The following is a 16,717-nucleotide window of genomic DNA, read 5'->3' on the forward strand; positions in this document are numbered from 1 at the left end:
ATGAGGACGTCAGTCTGGATGTCGGTGCCGTCAGTCTTACTGGTGGTAACGTCAGTGTTGGTGGTAGTAGTAACGACAGCTTTGGCGATGAAGGGAACGGCAGTCAGGCTCCGAGTGAATGGTGGGCAGCCCGGGGCGCGAAACCCTAGATTGCCGATAGGCGCCCGGGTTTACACTAGATATAATTTTCCATTAGTAAGATTAGAAAATCTTTTCCTTGGTATTTTTCCTTTAATGCAGTAGGTGTGACGCGAGTATTCTGATATGTGGACACCACTATTTTTTTATAGTGCAGTTTTTAAATTTTTGTCCTCCACTGTAAAGAAAAATTAGTAAATTTACTACGGATTCCTTTGGTTGAAACAGAGGACGAGAGAACAGTTGTACAAATACCGATTTTTTAAATCAAGCATTAAGTACAAATTTCACAAGGGGGGAAATACTTTACACAAAAATTGAATGCATTTTACCCAACTGTTATGTCATCCTCTTTTTTTATATCGTGGATGCATTTTTATTAAGTGCTTAATCAGGGTAAGGAAAACCCCTGGGTTTTTCTATTGAAAACCTCTACGCAGGGGGTTTGGGGGTAGTCGGGTTGTTAGGGGTAAACTGAGTCAGTATCTCATGTCTAAAGTTACAAAAATAATGTTTTTTTTTCAATATGTAATTTCGTAACAAAACTGCTCATTGATTATGTTCTAATAATTAATTCGTGGAATTGCTAGCAATGTTCTCTTATCATATTTTGTTAAATTTGAAAACCTGACTACCTCGACTACCCGTGGGTATTGCTCAAATTTGCTACCCAATACCCCAAAAACCCTGGGTAGCATACCCTGTGCATAATAGTGAATAATAGCGCCTTTTTAAATTTGTATTGCTTCGCCTAATTATTAATAGAAGGTACATAAATCTTGTAAAACAAAAATTAAAAATATGCCGGTTAATACACTTCTTATAGAATTTACTGTGAGGAGAAAAATAAATTAAAATTTATAAAAAACAGTTCTGTCTCATACGCTACATTAGGTTCGCTAGCAGCATGAAAATTTGGTTGTACTTGTGATTACATATCAATCCTTTTTTGGAAAAAAATATCAAAACGGTCCAATATTTTAATTTCTAACATAAAAGCCCATTTTTCAGCTGGTATATTTTTTTCTTTGAGTTTTTATTTTCGTGCTGTTCGCTAATATACTCTTCCTACATTTCTGGATAAAGCGAATATTAGTGTTTTTAAAAACGTATTCCATAACTATAATAAAAGTTTCAAAAGTTAAAAGTTTCAAAATTCAATTCATTCAAAAATTCAAAACTGGGGCTAAGATACCGTAGCGATCTTGCCACTAATATGCACAGACAAAAATACAATAATGAAATTATACATCTAACAATAAGTACGATAATACTCGAAGCAAGGTTCATATACTTAAGTGTTACGTACACCTCGACAGGCTGCCTTTTAACTTGATTTTAACAGTAAAAAAGTACTGTTCTTCCAATACAATTTCAATTCAAAGTACCAAATAGTATAATATGAGTAAATTCAAAACGCTAAGCCCGTATATTTAGTTCTGACAAGAAGTCGCTTTCTGAAAAAGTTCTAAATACATTTGTTCCCAATGCAAGGAAAAGCTTTGGATTCTACGATGTGATACCACAAGCAGTTAAGTCAACGAGCGCACATTCGCAGAGATTTTAATATCTCATAACTTTCAAAAATTTACCCCTTGGGCCAAAACACGGATCAGACCGGCAAAAACAATGCAAGCGAAATTTTGTTGCTGGCTATTTTTTTTTACTAATTTAAGAGCTAACTCTACCAAGGGAAATTTTTATAGTGCCCGGTGCTCCCGGCATAACCATTATATACACGCGACGTCTTTTTTAAAACTTGTCTTCTGATGTGGCAAAATCTCGGTGTTAAAATATTCATATTATGTACATTACCCAACCTTAAGCACAATAGTTGAAAGCGCAAGAATATTTCCATGCATCCTGCAAGACTTGAATCACTTAACTTTATTGATTGATTGATTGACAGATTGATTGATTTATTCAGCATAAAACCCTTTCAGGCATAATTGCCCATAGAGTTACAGTTATACACATTATCATCATACATGAGTCCTTAAGAATTATTGATTAATTGGTTAGTGCATTGGTTAAGTAGGCTTAATTGTAATGTGTACATACATTTGATTTTGTTGACTATTCTTCCAAAATTAATTTTCTATGTCTAAGTTTGACTTGAAGGTAGTTGGAAACATTTATGCATTGTTCTCTGTTATCTAGATTTAAACATTTTGGCCAACGCATTTCCTCCCCCTCTTTACGGTAGATCTTACATTTACAAATAAATTGCTGAAACGTATTTTCTTCCCTTATATTACATAAAGAGCAGCATTCCTCTGCATCAAATGTATGCCTGAAATTCTCGTGTGTAATACGTCCATCGTTCAACCAAACGAAGATATTACATTTCACTCGCACTTGAAATGTTTTAATGAAATTGAATTATTTTAACACATTTCTTGTAACAAATCTCAATCCGCATCCAACTATGTTGGCCGATTCCGAGTTTTGTTCAATGCTCCTAATACAAACTACCAGCACTTAACCAAGCACAACCTCTCTCAATCGCGTCTCGACTCGGACTTACTTAACTTTATTTAGACATGAATCACCCAACTTTAGAGAACTCATCGACCGAATCAATTTAAAATATGGGAATTGTCACCCATCAGTTGGTCGTGGCCCGAGCAACATTTCGAAGGAGGTGGAGTCCAGCTATACTGCGAAGTGAGTTTGCGGGGGTGATTTCCACAAGTGTTTCCGATATCTTGACGAAAAAAAGGGTAAGGTAATGCAAAAATTAGTTATATGCAGTGGCCACACTGATGGATATGTATTGGCTTGGTATTAAATTGTCACCAGAGGTAATAAATTTATAACCCATTGGTGACGAACTCATAACCACGGCGGTTTTGTTGGGCTAATGTAAATATCCCGCACAAAGACAAGGGCCACCTCCCTCTCGGCGAAAAAAGTCGAAAAGTAAATGAATTCTTCACCTTGCACCCAAAATAATGCGAATCATTCATCTTTAACTTTTCTTATTTACATCTGTAAATAATCGGCGTTGTCCTAATCTGAGCTGATTTGTGAACTAGAACTCAAAACCGATGAAAAATTGGATTCTGTTGGTAAGTTTACTGATGATCATGATTTTTACTTCTTCATTCTACGCATGTGTAAAGTTTCAAATAAAAATATCAATTTGTCTGAAAGTTATGCTGAAAGAAGGTTTGAGCCCAAAAAACATCATAGAGACAAAGTATATCAACACCCTTTAGTAAGTACCCAGATTCCACTCAAGTTCGGTTCCCTGCTGAGAACCTTTTCTTGGGAGTAGCTGAATTTATTATGGGGCCATCCATATATTACGTCTTCAAAAATTTTCGATTTTAGCACCCACCCACCCAACGTAAACATTATGGGATAGGGAATTTTAGCATGGGAAAAATAGGAAGACCTAAACCACCCACCCAATAAAATAATGACGAAATTTGTGGACGTTCCTTATACGTACATATGTAACTATATCTATGACATTAACGTAGGAACCTTGCAATTGCATCCCTACATTCATATTTATTTCGGCTGCATGGAAAGGCCCTTTGGGGCCATACATAAAGCATGTGATCGGCCCTCGGAGAATGTTGACCCCCTCATGTGATTTTACGTGTGCCCCATATTATTATTAACTTGGGAAAGATAGGAAGTCTTGACCCCGCCACCCCGCAAATTGATCACTTGCTTTCAGCACGGTACCCTTGCCCTATTTAAATATGTACCTATCGCATGCTTCTTAAATATTTGTGTCACCGATCTCCAGCCAGGTTTGTAAATAAACTGCCATTCTGCAACACTCGAACAAGAATTATTCAACCAAACTCTTAAACCAAATATGGGGCCGCCCATAAATTGCGGAACGCAAAAATCGCGATTTTCTAGACATGTCCCCCTTCCCCCCTTTGAACATAGGCACGACATCATTGGAACCTTAGACCCCCTCTTGCGTTCCGTAATTTATGGCCGCCCCTACAAACCAGACTCGTTAGCTCACTTGTAAAGTGAGTTGTTTCCAAGGTTTAGTGAAATCTGTATGCACATCCATACGTAAAATCGGCTCGTATTTAAACACAAGTCTCTTCAAAATCCTAAAACTTATTTATCGTTAGCCTCGAAAATCACTTATTCATGTACATAAATAAATGAATACTTTGTAAATAAAACAGTGTTCTGAAAAGTTACTTATTACAAAATGTGTACAAAAATGGTCAAAACTGAACAAAACTTTCTCCTCTTTAGAGAACTCGTTGACCGAATTAATTTAAAATACAAAGATTGCAAAATGTTGGCTGGTCGTAATGTTTCCAACGACGTGGAGTCCAGCTTTATCGAGGAATTAGTCCGTTTGGCCCGCGGCGGAGGGGATGTCCATAAATTTCTAATATATCTCGAAGAAAAAGTGGTAAGCGGTAAAATTTATGACACTGAAAACTTTTAGGGCTGCACACTCTTAGAAATCCAGTGTTAAATTAATACCAGGCGGTATTCATGTATGACTTCATGTATGTAAGTGGTATTGATAAGTAATACTGTGTAGTCTAATGACTAATGACTGATCTAATGACTCGGTATTAAAGTTTTACAATATTGGTATCAAATTTTTACGGACCGGTATATTTTTAATATCAAGCTGTGCCAACTTTACATAAAGGGAAATCAATACATACATGACTAAATATACGGGATTTCTAACAGTGCACGTGACAAGGGAAGGGGGCTAACGGGCCCATCGTCGATATGACAAAAAATTTAATTAAAAATTTAATTAATTTAAAACTAGGTCATTTCGTTTGCCCTATTTTCAAATTTTAACTCAAAACTCGGAAGTTTTATTTTTGCGGTCACCTCGAAAATTTGTGAAAACTTTGGACTCAAATATTTCATAAGGGACGAAATGACCTGGTTATAAATTTGATTTTTGCCTCTCTAATTTGATATAATTATAAGCGATGGATACGTGAGGTTAACCCCCATTCCCCCTCCTTCATTTTTCGATTCTTTTCATAATGTTCAGATTACGACATGACGAGAAAGTTTTAAGTTGCTTAATTTCGTAAATTTATTTTCAGCCTGGAGTCGAGAGTAGAGCGTGGATGGTCTTTTGTTGGGCTTACGCTGATATCCTGCACAAAGAAAAGGATGAGCTCCCATCTCGCGAAAGATATGGAAAATTAAAGGAATTCTTCTCTTCTTGCATTCAACATCACGCCAAAGTTTGTTGAAATCTATTTTTATTTAAATCTAAATGTAATCTTTATGTATGTAAGTATAAATATGTATACAGGGTGGTTTAAATGTTACGCTAAAATGGCAAATTTCCATTAGTAAATAATAGAAATTTCATATCTGACATTCAATTTTGACTTTGGAATTTTGAGTTTTGATAATAATTAATAAAAACCTCAATCCCAAAGCTTGTAACTATTGAAGGTTTAAATTTACAATTTCAATATTATTTCGAACTTCTGGAAAAAATATAACATGAAAAATGTAAATTACGATTTTTTTTCTCAGCACGAAATGTCTGTCACTTTATAAAGCTTATTATCCGCTTAAATTCCAGGGTTTACACGACCTGCAGCAAATCATGGGGATGATCGAACACACCGGGAAAATGGGTCCCCTGGGGAAGGCAGTGGTTAGAAAAGGTTCGGAAACCTCCACCCTGGAGGAAATCATCCATGCCAAGACGAAGACTTTTTCCCGTAGCGGGAAAGTGCTCCCAATCAGTCAGATCGGTCACGGATACAACCGAGTAAAATGGTCAATTTCCGACTTTTACCCCAAACTAGGGGGTGTACTTGACCATGTGAAACAACCAATTTCCGACTTTTACCCCAAACTAGGGGGTGTACCTGACCATGTGAAACAACCAATTTCCGACTTTTACCCCAAACTAGGGGGTGTACCTGACCATGTGAAACAACCAATTTCCGACTTTTACCCCAAACTAGGGGGTGCACCTGACCATGTGAAACAATCAATTTCCCACGTACCTTTAGACGACGGGCCCCTCGTGGTATTGGAGATTTCCATGTGCGATAGCATCCGTGACTCCTCAAGCCTGATCAAGATACCTGCTTATATAGAGGAAATGGTGGGAATGCCCAGATTTGCCGACGCTAAAGATCCGTCCTTCCCAATTTGCAAAAGGTTGACCCAAATGTGCGAAAAGGTCGGACCTTTACGCGAGCCCGTCTTGGCGATCGCGCTGCTCTGGGTCTACGTCGGCGTGTTGGACAAGCGGAGGAGGAACTACGACCCGGTGAAAGCTGTCACTGGAGTGGACGGCCGGCTCGGGGGGTTGTTTAAAATTTCGGTAGAAAAATATAAATATGGGGTAAGTAAATATGCTTGTGCAAGGGCATGCGCAAAAGATTTTTTCGAGATTTTAGGTTGTATTGTACGAAATTAACGCTTTGTTTTGAATCGAAAGAGTCGTGCAGAAAGATTGTGGTGGGTACAATTTCTCGTTACTATGTTGAGGTCATTGGTTTTCAAAATTTTTGTCATATTTATGAGAAACTTCTAATATACCGAAATGTTTAATTTGATATTCTTTTTGCAAAATCTTTTTGCAAAAATGTTCATCTTTTAGTTCTGTGGAGTTTAATTAAACTCAGTGAATTTAGCATATTGCATAACTATTTTATTTACATAAATTTTTTTTAATTTTGTGTAAATTATGTCAAAATTAAGACAAATTAAAATATGTGCTCGGTTCCTCACAGATATTAGCAAAACGAAGCAGATACATGTCTAATTGTACTTTTCCATTTCTAACTTCCAGAATAGCGCGCATGTTATAAACTTATGGAATGCGATTTTGGAGTTGTCCCCTCACATGGATGGTTTTTTTCCAATTACGTCCGCCCTCATTCATGAAACCTATCCCAACGTGGACCTGAACCTCCCACCAGATCGAGTTAGCTACAAGCCGAAAAGCTTTTATGTCCCGACCGGCTGGAAAATGTTAGTTCCGCAAGCACAGGATGGAAAGGTTGGTTGAAAAGTTGCAAGTTAAATGTTATACCTCGAATATGAAAATATGACACGTGTTCAACTTACAGGCAAATATATTATTACCACAAGTCCTTCGACACAATTTGGGGAAAGGAATACTTGGGCCAAGACCAGATTCACGGCAACCATGGGTTAATCCAGCTTCACTGCCTTCATGGCGGATTTCCCCGACTTCACTTCGTCCAGGGGCGAATCCACCAACTTCACTGCCTTCCTGGGCGACTCGTCCGACTTCACTGCCTTCCTGGCCGAATCATCCAACTTTACTGCCTCCAGTAGCGAATTTTACAACGTCAATGCCTCCATGGCGTAACGCAAACTCGATTCTGCCACGTGTTAATCCAACTACACCTTCACCGTGGGTCAATCCAACGTCACGTTCTCCACGAGTAAATCCAAGTACAATGCCACAATGGGTTAAGCCAAGTTCACCCCCACTTCCGGTTCCGCCAGCCGCAGGGAACGTTTCTCCTCCTCTCGCGAAGAAGCATAGAGTGGACAAATTTGACAACCCGAAGCCACAGGGTACCGGGGTACTCCAAGTGAAAGACGAATGTCAAATTATTAAGGAGATGGTTAGGAAACTACGAGGCGTGATAGAATTGGCTGACTTGACAGGTCCCTCACCAAAGCTGGAACGCATGGCGGATAAGGATTTCGAGAACGAAATGAAATATCCACAAAGTTCAATACTTTTGAGAGAATCACAAATTGAAGAATCAGACCGACGTAACAAACCGGATGTAATGGGATCAGATTCACAGGTGAAAATGGACGTGAACGGATCGTGTCCCAGCGAGGAACCGGATATGAGCGGATGGGATTCTCGTGAGGAACCGGATATGAGCGGATGGGATTCTCGTGAGGAACCGGATATGAGCGGATGGGATTCTCGTGAGGAACCGGATATGAGCGGATGGGATTCTCGTGAGGAACCGGATATGAGCGGATGGGATCCTCGCGATGAACCGGAAATGAACGAATCGGATCCTCGCGATGAACCGGAAATGAACGAATCGGATCCTCGCAATGAACCGGATATGAGCGGATCGGATTCTCGCGATGAACCGAAAATGAACGAACCGGATCCTCTCGATGAACCGGATATGAGCGGATCCGATCCTAGCGTGGAACCGGATATAAGCGAATCTGATCGTATCTTTGACCCCGAAGTCTTATTATTCGTGACGGACCCTAATACACTAATTAGACTTAATCCGTCCCTCTTTCCTTCCAAGGGTGGTGGTTGGACAGCGAGTTGTCTGCCAAACTGGGGAGAGAGAAATTCCGACAAGAAGGATGACACTCCCGACCCACGTCCGGGCCTTCCAACGGTTCCGGCAGGCTGTACGGAAACCCTGCTTGGGATCGATTTCACACCTGAAGAGTATCTCGAGCAGACGATCGCGGACAATTATTATGCTCAAGGGCTCAAACTGGTTGATGGGGCTAGGCGAGTCGTGTTCTATCATAGAGACAATCAAAGTGGTGCGCCCTGTTAAAAATAATGTTACTCTTTTCAAAAGTAAATGTAGTCTACATTTTATGTTAAGCTAGACTAAATTCATGTTAAGGAGTAAAGATTTCTCCGGTTTTAGTGCAGTTTCTTTAATATAAAATTCAGAGTCTACGGCTTTTAAAAATTGTCAGAGTTATTTTGGGAATTATCACGGTAATTTTTTATTCATATTTTGAAGTTTAATCGGTCATTCATATCCGATGTCTACTTATAAACTAGTGCATAGATAAATAAACCAGATTAACATACGAAGCCTGCCACAAAATATGTACCCTTAACTTATAGGGAACGTCCATGTATTACACTCTTAGAAAAATTGTATTGAATCATTGAATCATCACCAAATGGAGTACATATATGACTTAACGGGAGCGGTGATAAAAGGCAACACCGCATAGTGAAAAATATACACCGTTGTGGTGATGAAAACTCACCACTTGGAATCAGACTATTACCAGCCCGGGGAGAAATTATCACCAAATCAATACCATCACGGAGTGTATGTACATATACCACTTTGCTAAGGAGGGGAGCTTGCGAGGTTGATAATAACAGATCTTGATGCCCTTTGGATATGTGGTAGGGACCCATGAGTGTACTAAAACCCTGAAGTGGTTTGACTCCATGGCCCCATCTGCGCCCGCCACACCCACTCAAAAATGCCCAAAAAACGCTTTCACTCCAGTTTTCACTCACTCAAATCCACGCCAAAAATCCAATTTTACTCGGATTTTGAAATTTCTTTCACCATTACACTCCCAGATAGTTGCTTTCTTCAATCCAATATCAAACTCAATTTTGCTGATGACTATTTCGCAGGCATAATTTGCGTTGTTGATTACTACAACAATCCTCATTCCGAATTGCAATTTTTAAAAATACTAAAAATATCGAAAAAATTGAGTTTGATATTGGATTGCAGAAAGCAACTATCTGGGAGTGTAATGGTGAAAGAAATTTCAAAATCCGAGTAAAATTGGATTTTTGGCGTGGATTTGAGTGAGTGAAAACTGGAGTGAAAGCGTTTTTTGGGCATTTTTGAGTGGGTGTGGCGGGCGCAGATGGGGCCATGGAGTCAAACCACTTCAGGGTTATAGTACACTCATGGGTCCCTACCACATATCCAAAGGGCATCAAGATCTGTTATTATCAACCTCGCAAGCTCCCCTCCTAAGAGTGTACGTCATCATTTTACTGGGTGGCTAGTTTAGGTCTTCCAATCTTTCCAATGTTAAAATTCCCCATCCCCTAATTTATACGTTGAGTGGGTGGGTGCTAAAATCGAGAATATTTTCAGACGTAATATATGGATAGCCCCAATTGCATCCCTACATATTTACTATTTACTTCACACGGAAAGGCCCTCCTTCACCATTGCGGGTATGTCACCACTGGCCGAATGCTTCTCATTTGTGTCACGGATTTCCAGCCAGGTTTGTAAACCGACATCCTGCAATACTTCAATCATTACTCGCACATGCATTACTCAACCAGACTAAGGGACCGTGCAAAAAGGATGTTATCAGTTTGATGGAGGATATGGGTCAACGCATCCTATCCTTGCCATTTAATTATTACATGGATATACACATGTCACAGCATACATAGATATAGGTCAAAATTCTTCAATAATCGATGACGTGCTTTATGTAAGGCCCCGAAAGAAATATTAACGAAATGTCACACCAAAAATGAACCAATCTACTCAGCTCACTTATGCATTTACGAGTGAGTGCAGGGACAAAATCGGCCCATAACCACATGTTCCAAAAGTCTAAAAAATCATAAACTTATTCCTAAAAGTTGCCTCGGAAATTGGTACTTTATATACGTAAATACTTCTCTTCAAAAATGAACTTTGATAACTTTCGCAGCTTTCGAGACCTCATCGACCGAATTAATCTAACAAGGGACACTCACGACCTGTCGTTTGAGTCCAGGGTACCCACTATGTTTTTTAGAATCTACTAGGACCCCAGATGAAGGATTCTTTCATATTTCTGTGTAAAACTCATATTTGGCGCCATGGCGTGGCGCCAAATTCGCCAAATTTGGTGGTTTTTCATTTTAAAACCGCCGTAACTTTTGAAATCCTGGACGGATTTTCAAAATTTTTGGCAAAAATCATGACAAGGAGTTCAACTTTCGTATTCTATGAAATTTTTTCCAAAATTGTCGCTTTTAACTTTTCGCAAAATTTCGAAATTTCGGGTTCGTCGAAAAAATGCTAAAAATATCTCAAAAATTAAAATTTTTTTATTTTTATTTTTTTCTCTAAAATTTCGACTTTTCTGATCATTTTAAGCATAAAATTTTAAAAATCCGACATAAACTGCAAAAGTTATGGGGGTTTGAAATTGGTCGAAAATGCAAATTTTTAAGTTGGGCGCCACGCCATGGCGCCAAGTATGAGTTTTACACGGAAATATGAATGGATCCTTCATCTGGGGTCCTAGTAGATTCTGAAAAACATAGTGGGTACCCTGGACTCAAACGACAGGTCGTGAGTGTCCCTTGTAAGATATAAAGATTCTAAAGTGTCAATTGGTGGTGTCCCGAGCAACATTTCCAAGGAGGTGGAGTCCAACTATATTGCGAAATTGGTTCGTTTGGCCCGCAGCGAGACGGATGTCTATAAGTGTCTCCGATATCTTGAAGACAAACTGGTAAGCACACAGACCATAGGTCGACGCCGACAAATTTTCGGCGTCGCGGCACGGCGTCGCAATGTTAAGGGAATAGGAAAAAAAAATTTCGGCGGCGGCAGCGCGTAAAATGCTACCGGCGTTCGGCGTCGACCTCTGAGTCACAGACTAAAATTACACACTCTTAGAAATGGGGTTAGGATTATAACCAAAAAGTAAACGTATTTGACCCTACCGCCGTGGTTATAAATTTGTCATCGAGTGGTTACAATTGTCACCGACTTGGTATTAAATTGTCACCACCAGAGCTAATAAATTTATAACCAGTTGGTGACAGATTCATAACCACAGCGGTGGAGTCGCAGTCACATGCATTTACTTTTTGGTTATAATACTAGCCCCGTTTGAGTGCATATTTACAGTGTGGCGAATACGTTTTACACACTGAAAATGCAGGTGTTTTAGGACTAGCACTCAGGAGGGGAGCTTGCGAGGTTGATAATAACAGATCTCGATGCCCTTTGGATATGTGATAGGGTCTCATGAGTGTACTAAAACCCTGAAGTGGTTTGACTCCATGGCCACATTTGCGCCCGCCACACCCACTCAAAAATGCCCAAAAAACGCTTTCACTCCAGTTTTCACTCACTCAAATCCACGCCAGAAATCCAATTTTACTCGGATTTTTAAATTTCTTTCACCATTACGCTCCCAGATAGTTGCTTTCTTCAATTCCATATCAAACTCAATTTTGCTGATGATTATTTCGCAGGCGTAATTTGAGTTGTTGATTACTACAACAATCCTCATTCAGAATTTCAAATTTTAAAAATACTAAAAATTTCGAAAAAATTGGGTTTGATATTGGATTGAAGAAAGCAACTATCTGGGAGTATAATGGTGAAAGAAATTTAAAAATCCGAGTAAAATTGGATTTTTGACGTGGATTTGAGTGAGTGAAAACTGGGGTGAAAGCGTTTTTTGGACATTTTTGAGTGGGTGTGGCGGGCGCAAATGTGGCCATGGAGTCAAACCACTTCAGGGTTTTAGTACACTCATGGGACCCTATCACATATCCAAAGGGCATCAAGATCTGTTATTATCAACCTCGCAAGCTCCCCTCCTCAGGATGTATTTTTCGTCAAGAACTACACGTTCTTGGCCATGCGTTAAATTATTTTTTCACCGAAATTACCCTATCCTTTCACTATCTTCCGTCCTCTTTCACTTTCTTGATTATATTTCGCGACTCTCCGACAGCAAAGTAATATTAGTTGGAGGAAACTTGTTGCCTAATTTTGTTAATTTATTCGCAGCCAACAATCGAGGGTGGCCAGTGGGCCGTCTTTTGTTGGGCTTACGCCGATATCCTGCACAAAGAAAAGGGCCCCCTCCCTCAAGGCGGGCGATGTCGAAAAGTAAAGGACTTCTTCGCATTTTGCATCCAACATCACGCAAAGGTTTGTTATTCGCTTTTTAAACCTACACTCGAAGTAAAAGTTGTTGAAAATTTAATCAAGGTTAAGTAAAAAAGTGGATGATATATGTAACAACTAGCGTGTAAGCCTGTCTCCCGCCGGGCGGAAGTTGAAAAGATTCTTAAAATTTCACCGATTGAATATTTTGTAGAGATTTGTTAACGGAAACAATTTGCCGCCAACGGAAGTTAAAATGTGTATCAAACTAAATGAGTTCACCGCCACATGAAAATAACATGGGCGTGTTATGCTCGTCGACAGTGACGGTGAACATATGTACTGTGAAACCGTGTTTAAAGTGGAAAATTAAATTAAATTATTTTTTTAATTAGATTTTTGAATCTTCGCGCCACTGGAAACTTGAGTTTCTTTACTTTCACTTCCATTACAGACAGGCCCCGATCTAGCCCAAAATCTTACCCGGGCAAAGAAATTAGGCGCCCCTAGCCGCTCGCGCCTACGGCGCTCGCACGTGGTTTTTTCGCAATCAAATATTTTCGCAAAATATTCTTACCCAGCCCTTAGATATATACAATGAGATAACCAACTTTTTGCGCTCCTACAACATTGATATATAATAGGTTGAAATTTGCATAATATTGAGTAGATCAAATAGTCGGTAATGCAGATACTGTCTCATTTGCCCGGAGTTCTTAAATCGAGGATAGAGTTTTACAAGGGAACTGGCCAAGGTGTACAGCTGCTCCTCCCATAATGGATGAATCCGGGATAACATTAGCCGAACAGCCGACTTATTTTATTATTTCACATCACTCATTTTTATTTTGGCGTTCAAATTATTCAATTTCGTATGATTTCTACTTCTATTATTTTTATTTTGGCGTACAAGTCATACGAAACTGAATAATTTGAACGCCAAAATCAAAATGAGTGATGTGAAATAATAAAATAATTCGGCTGTTCGGCTAATGTTATCCCGGATCCATCCATTACGGGTGGAGCAGCTGTACACCTTGGCCAGTTCCCTTGTAAAACTATCCTCGATTTAAGAACTCCGAACTCAAAATGAAACAGTAATATTGGGGGCGCGCTTAGCAAATTTTCGAGACACATGTCAAAATTTGCAAATTTTTTGCAAATTTTCCTCATCCTGATTTCCACATCCTGATCCAAAATCGTGCACATATACATATTAAATCAAATATCAATATCAATAATTTCAAATTTTTTTTGACTAATATTTTGCCGCTGCCCGATTTTTGACTTTGATTTGGTAACTTGTTGAAGTCTGAAAAATTATATCATTTCCCCTGATAGTTTTTACACGCTCGAAATATAGGATTTTGGCACGAATGAATGGTGAGTGGATTCGTTAGATAGAATCCGTTAGGTTTTACGAATTTTATAAATAACAGGATATTTCGTAAATTATTTAGAATTCTGTTAATTACACATCGACTTATGCGTATGTAGCTACATAAATACCTATTTATGTTTATTCTCTTAACAAATATATAAATATGGCCAATCAGGGTTAATTAAGATAAATTGGGTTGCAGAATAAATTGTAAGATGGAACACCTGCTCTATCTCACATTGCCCACGGTAGCAGCTAACAAATGTGCAGAGTTGTGGCCCAGAAAAATTGTGCCTGGTTGCCGTTCCTGTTTTTGCAAAATGTACAAAACGTTATGGCCCGCAGATTTAACTTAAAAGTATATTTATCAAATGGCAAGACTAAATCACAATTATCAATTATATTTTCTTTTCAATTCTTATATGTACATGAGACAAATATTTGTGTAAAACCTTTTTGTGTTAGCCGTCAAGCGTTACAAGATTTTTGTAAATCAAGCTTGATGTAAATAAATAAATCAATCAAGCACTCGTACATTTAGACCTCCCCGGTTTTATTTTGACTTAAAACCCTAACTCATCCTTAACAGGTTCATGCCTTAAATACTTCCCACTGATTATTTCGGGCCAACTTGGGAATTGCTGAATCAATTCAATTCTGAGAAGTTACAAATTACACTGCAATGTGTAACTTTCCAGAAATGCAATGATCCCAGTTCTGAAACGTTAAAATCGCTAAAGTTCGCCTTATGTACAGTGGGGAGCAAATTAAATTGTACGGTAGAAAAACAGTTCTATCTCGCACATTGACAAGGATAAGGGCTTGAAAATTTGCAAGGTAGTACCCCAGAAAGATTGTCATTGGATGCCGGTCCTGTTTTTTAAAAATCTCAAAAAGGTCAAAGGTCACAATTTTTTACCCAAAAGCTCATTTTTCAACTTTTACGGTGATTTTTTTTCTTGGGGGCTTTATTTTTTAATCGGTAGCTCAACTCGATGTGAAGATTTTGATATCTTGTTCGGTTCTCTTCGCGTTTTTTTTGACGAAAGTTATGAATTTTTGAAAACAGCGAATTTTGAAAAGTTTAACATTGCGCTTATGGGAGAATCTGGAAAAATCCGCAAAATTCGCAAAAATTCATAACTTTCTTCAAAAAAAATCTTAGAGAACCGAACAAGATATCAAAATCTTCACATCGAGTTGAGCTACCGATTAAAAAATGAAGCCCCCAAGAAAAAAGATCACTGTAAAAGTTGAAAAATGAGTTTTTGGGTCAAAAATTGTGACCTTTGACCTTTTTGAGATTTTTAAAAAACAGGAACGGCATCCAATGACAATCTTTCTGGGGTACTACCTTCCAAATTTTCAAGCCCTTATCTTCGTCAATGTGCGGGATAGAACAGTTTTTCTACCGTACAATTTAATTTGCTCCCCACTGTACCCACCCAAAAGCTAACATGTGTCACTAAAATCACTAAATTTTTGCCCCACTCGTTTTTCGATTAAAATTGTGTTATTGTTAACTATTTCGATATTAGATCTGAATTCCAAAAATTCGAGAAAAACGTGAGTAGGGGACAAGAAGTTATAGCGCTTCAAAATTGTTAGTCTAAATTTTGAAAATTTAAAACTTATAGAGTTTAGATAGGTGAAATAGAGTTTAAATAGGTGAAATTAATTTTTACCTTTCAAATAGATATTAAGTTCGTCTGCCTACTAATTCGTGATTATTGTTAAAATTGGGGTCAAACTCTGAGACCGATGCCACAATTTGAAATATGCCTTCAAAAAAACTTACAATGCAGGTAAGTTACGTGCAAACGCCAGATCTTTATAGGACCAATTATATTTTGCTCATCACAATAAATAAAAACGTCAAAATTTTTTGAATTTTGCATTTTTCATAATGAGCTAATTTGAACGCTAAGAGCGAATTTTAAGTTGTTTTCCAGCCAAAACATCGTTTTTTAAATTCTACAAATTTTCTAATTTCATGGCGAATCCAAAAATGCGAAAAGATGTCTCTTCAGAAGAATCCATATCAAATTGACCCCGTCAGATTTCCCCGCGACAGATTTCCCCGGTCATATTGACCCCGCGACAGATTGACCCCAAGTCATATTGAATGCCTTACTTCATTTACAAAAAATCCACATGCAATATTGTTTGAAAATTTGAACGAGTTTATAATTTTAATGAATTTCAAATACTGGCAAGGTGTTCTGACCTTAAAATTTGGAGACAGATGATTTTCTTATAAGTCAGGTAAGTCATTCTGGTGAAGCATGTTTTGGAACTTTTTTATTCGCGCTGAAATTCGAAAATTTTAAAACCGAAGTTTCGGTTGGAAAACAGTTTATAATTCGCACCAAGGGCTCAACGCTGCGCATTATGAAAAATTCAAAAGTACGGCGATGCTTTTTTTTCTGGAGAGCAGTATCAAATTGGTCACATGGAGATTTGAGCTTCACTTGTAAAAGACATGCGTAGTGAGTCCTATTTGACATTTTTCAAAAATCTGAATGATATAGATACAATCACAATTTTTCTGGGCTACCATCATGCAAACTTTCATGATGCTAAGCAACCAATGCGA

At 38.4% G+C, this 16,717-nt stretch overlaps 1 protein-coding gene across 1 annotated transcript; it reads left to right on the forward strand.

The window, feature by feature from the left end:
• Positions 1–4,125: 4,125 nt before the first annotated feature.
• Positions 4,126–8,899, forward strand: LOC118439206. The gene is made up of 5 exons (XM_035860317.1): positions 4,126–4,540; positions 5,208–5,351; positions 5,702–6,478; positions 6,929–7,138; positions 7,209–8,899. The coding sequence occupies exons 1-5, from the start codon at positions 4,331–4,333 to the stop codon at positions 8,661–8,663; spliced, it is 2,796 nt and encodes a 931-aa protein (XP_035716210.1). The 5' UTR covers positions 4,126–4,330; the 3' UTR covers positions 8,664–8,899.
• The last annotated feature ends 7,818 nt before the right edge of the window (positions 8,900–16,717 follow it).

Source organism: Folsomia candida, unplaced genomic scaffold (genome assembly GCF_002217175.1).
Source record: "Folsomia candida strain VU population unplaced genomic scaffold, ASM221717v1 Fcan01_Sc031, whole genome shotgun sequence".
Lineage (NCBI taxonomy): Eukaryota > Metazoa > Arthropoda > Collembola > Entomobryomorpha > Isotomidae > Folsomia > Folsomia candida.

Excerpts from the sequence above, each read along its gene's own strand:
- LOC118439206 (XM_035860317.1), top strand. The coding sequence starts at position 4,331 with ATGTGTACAAAAATGGTCAAAACTGAACAAAACTTTCTCCTCTTTAGA. Across the intron at positions 4,541-5,207 it reads TATATCTCGAAGAAAAAGTG|CCTGGAGTCGAGAGTAGAGC; the intron begins GTAAGCGGTAAA and ends ATTTATTTTCAG. Across the intron at positions 5,352-5,701 it reads GCATTCAACATCACGCCAAA|GGTTTACACGACCTGCAGCA; the intron begins GTTTGTTGAAAT and ends CTTAAATTCCAG.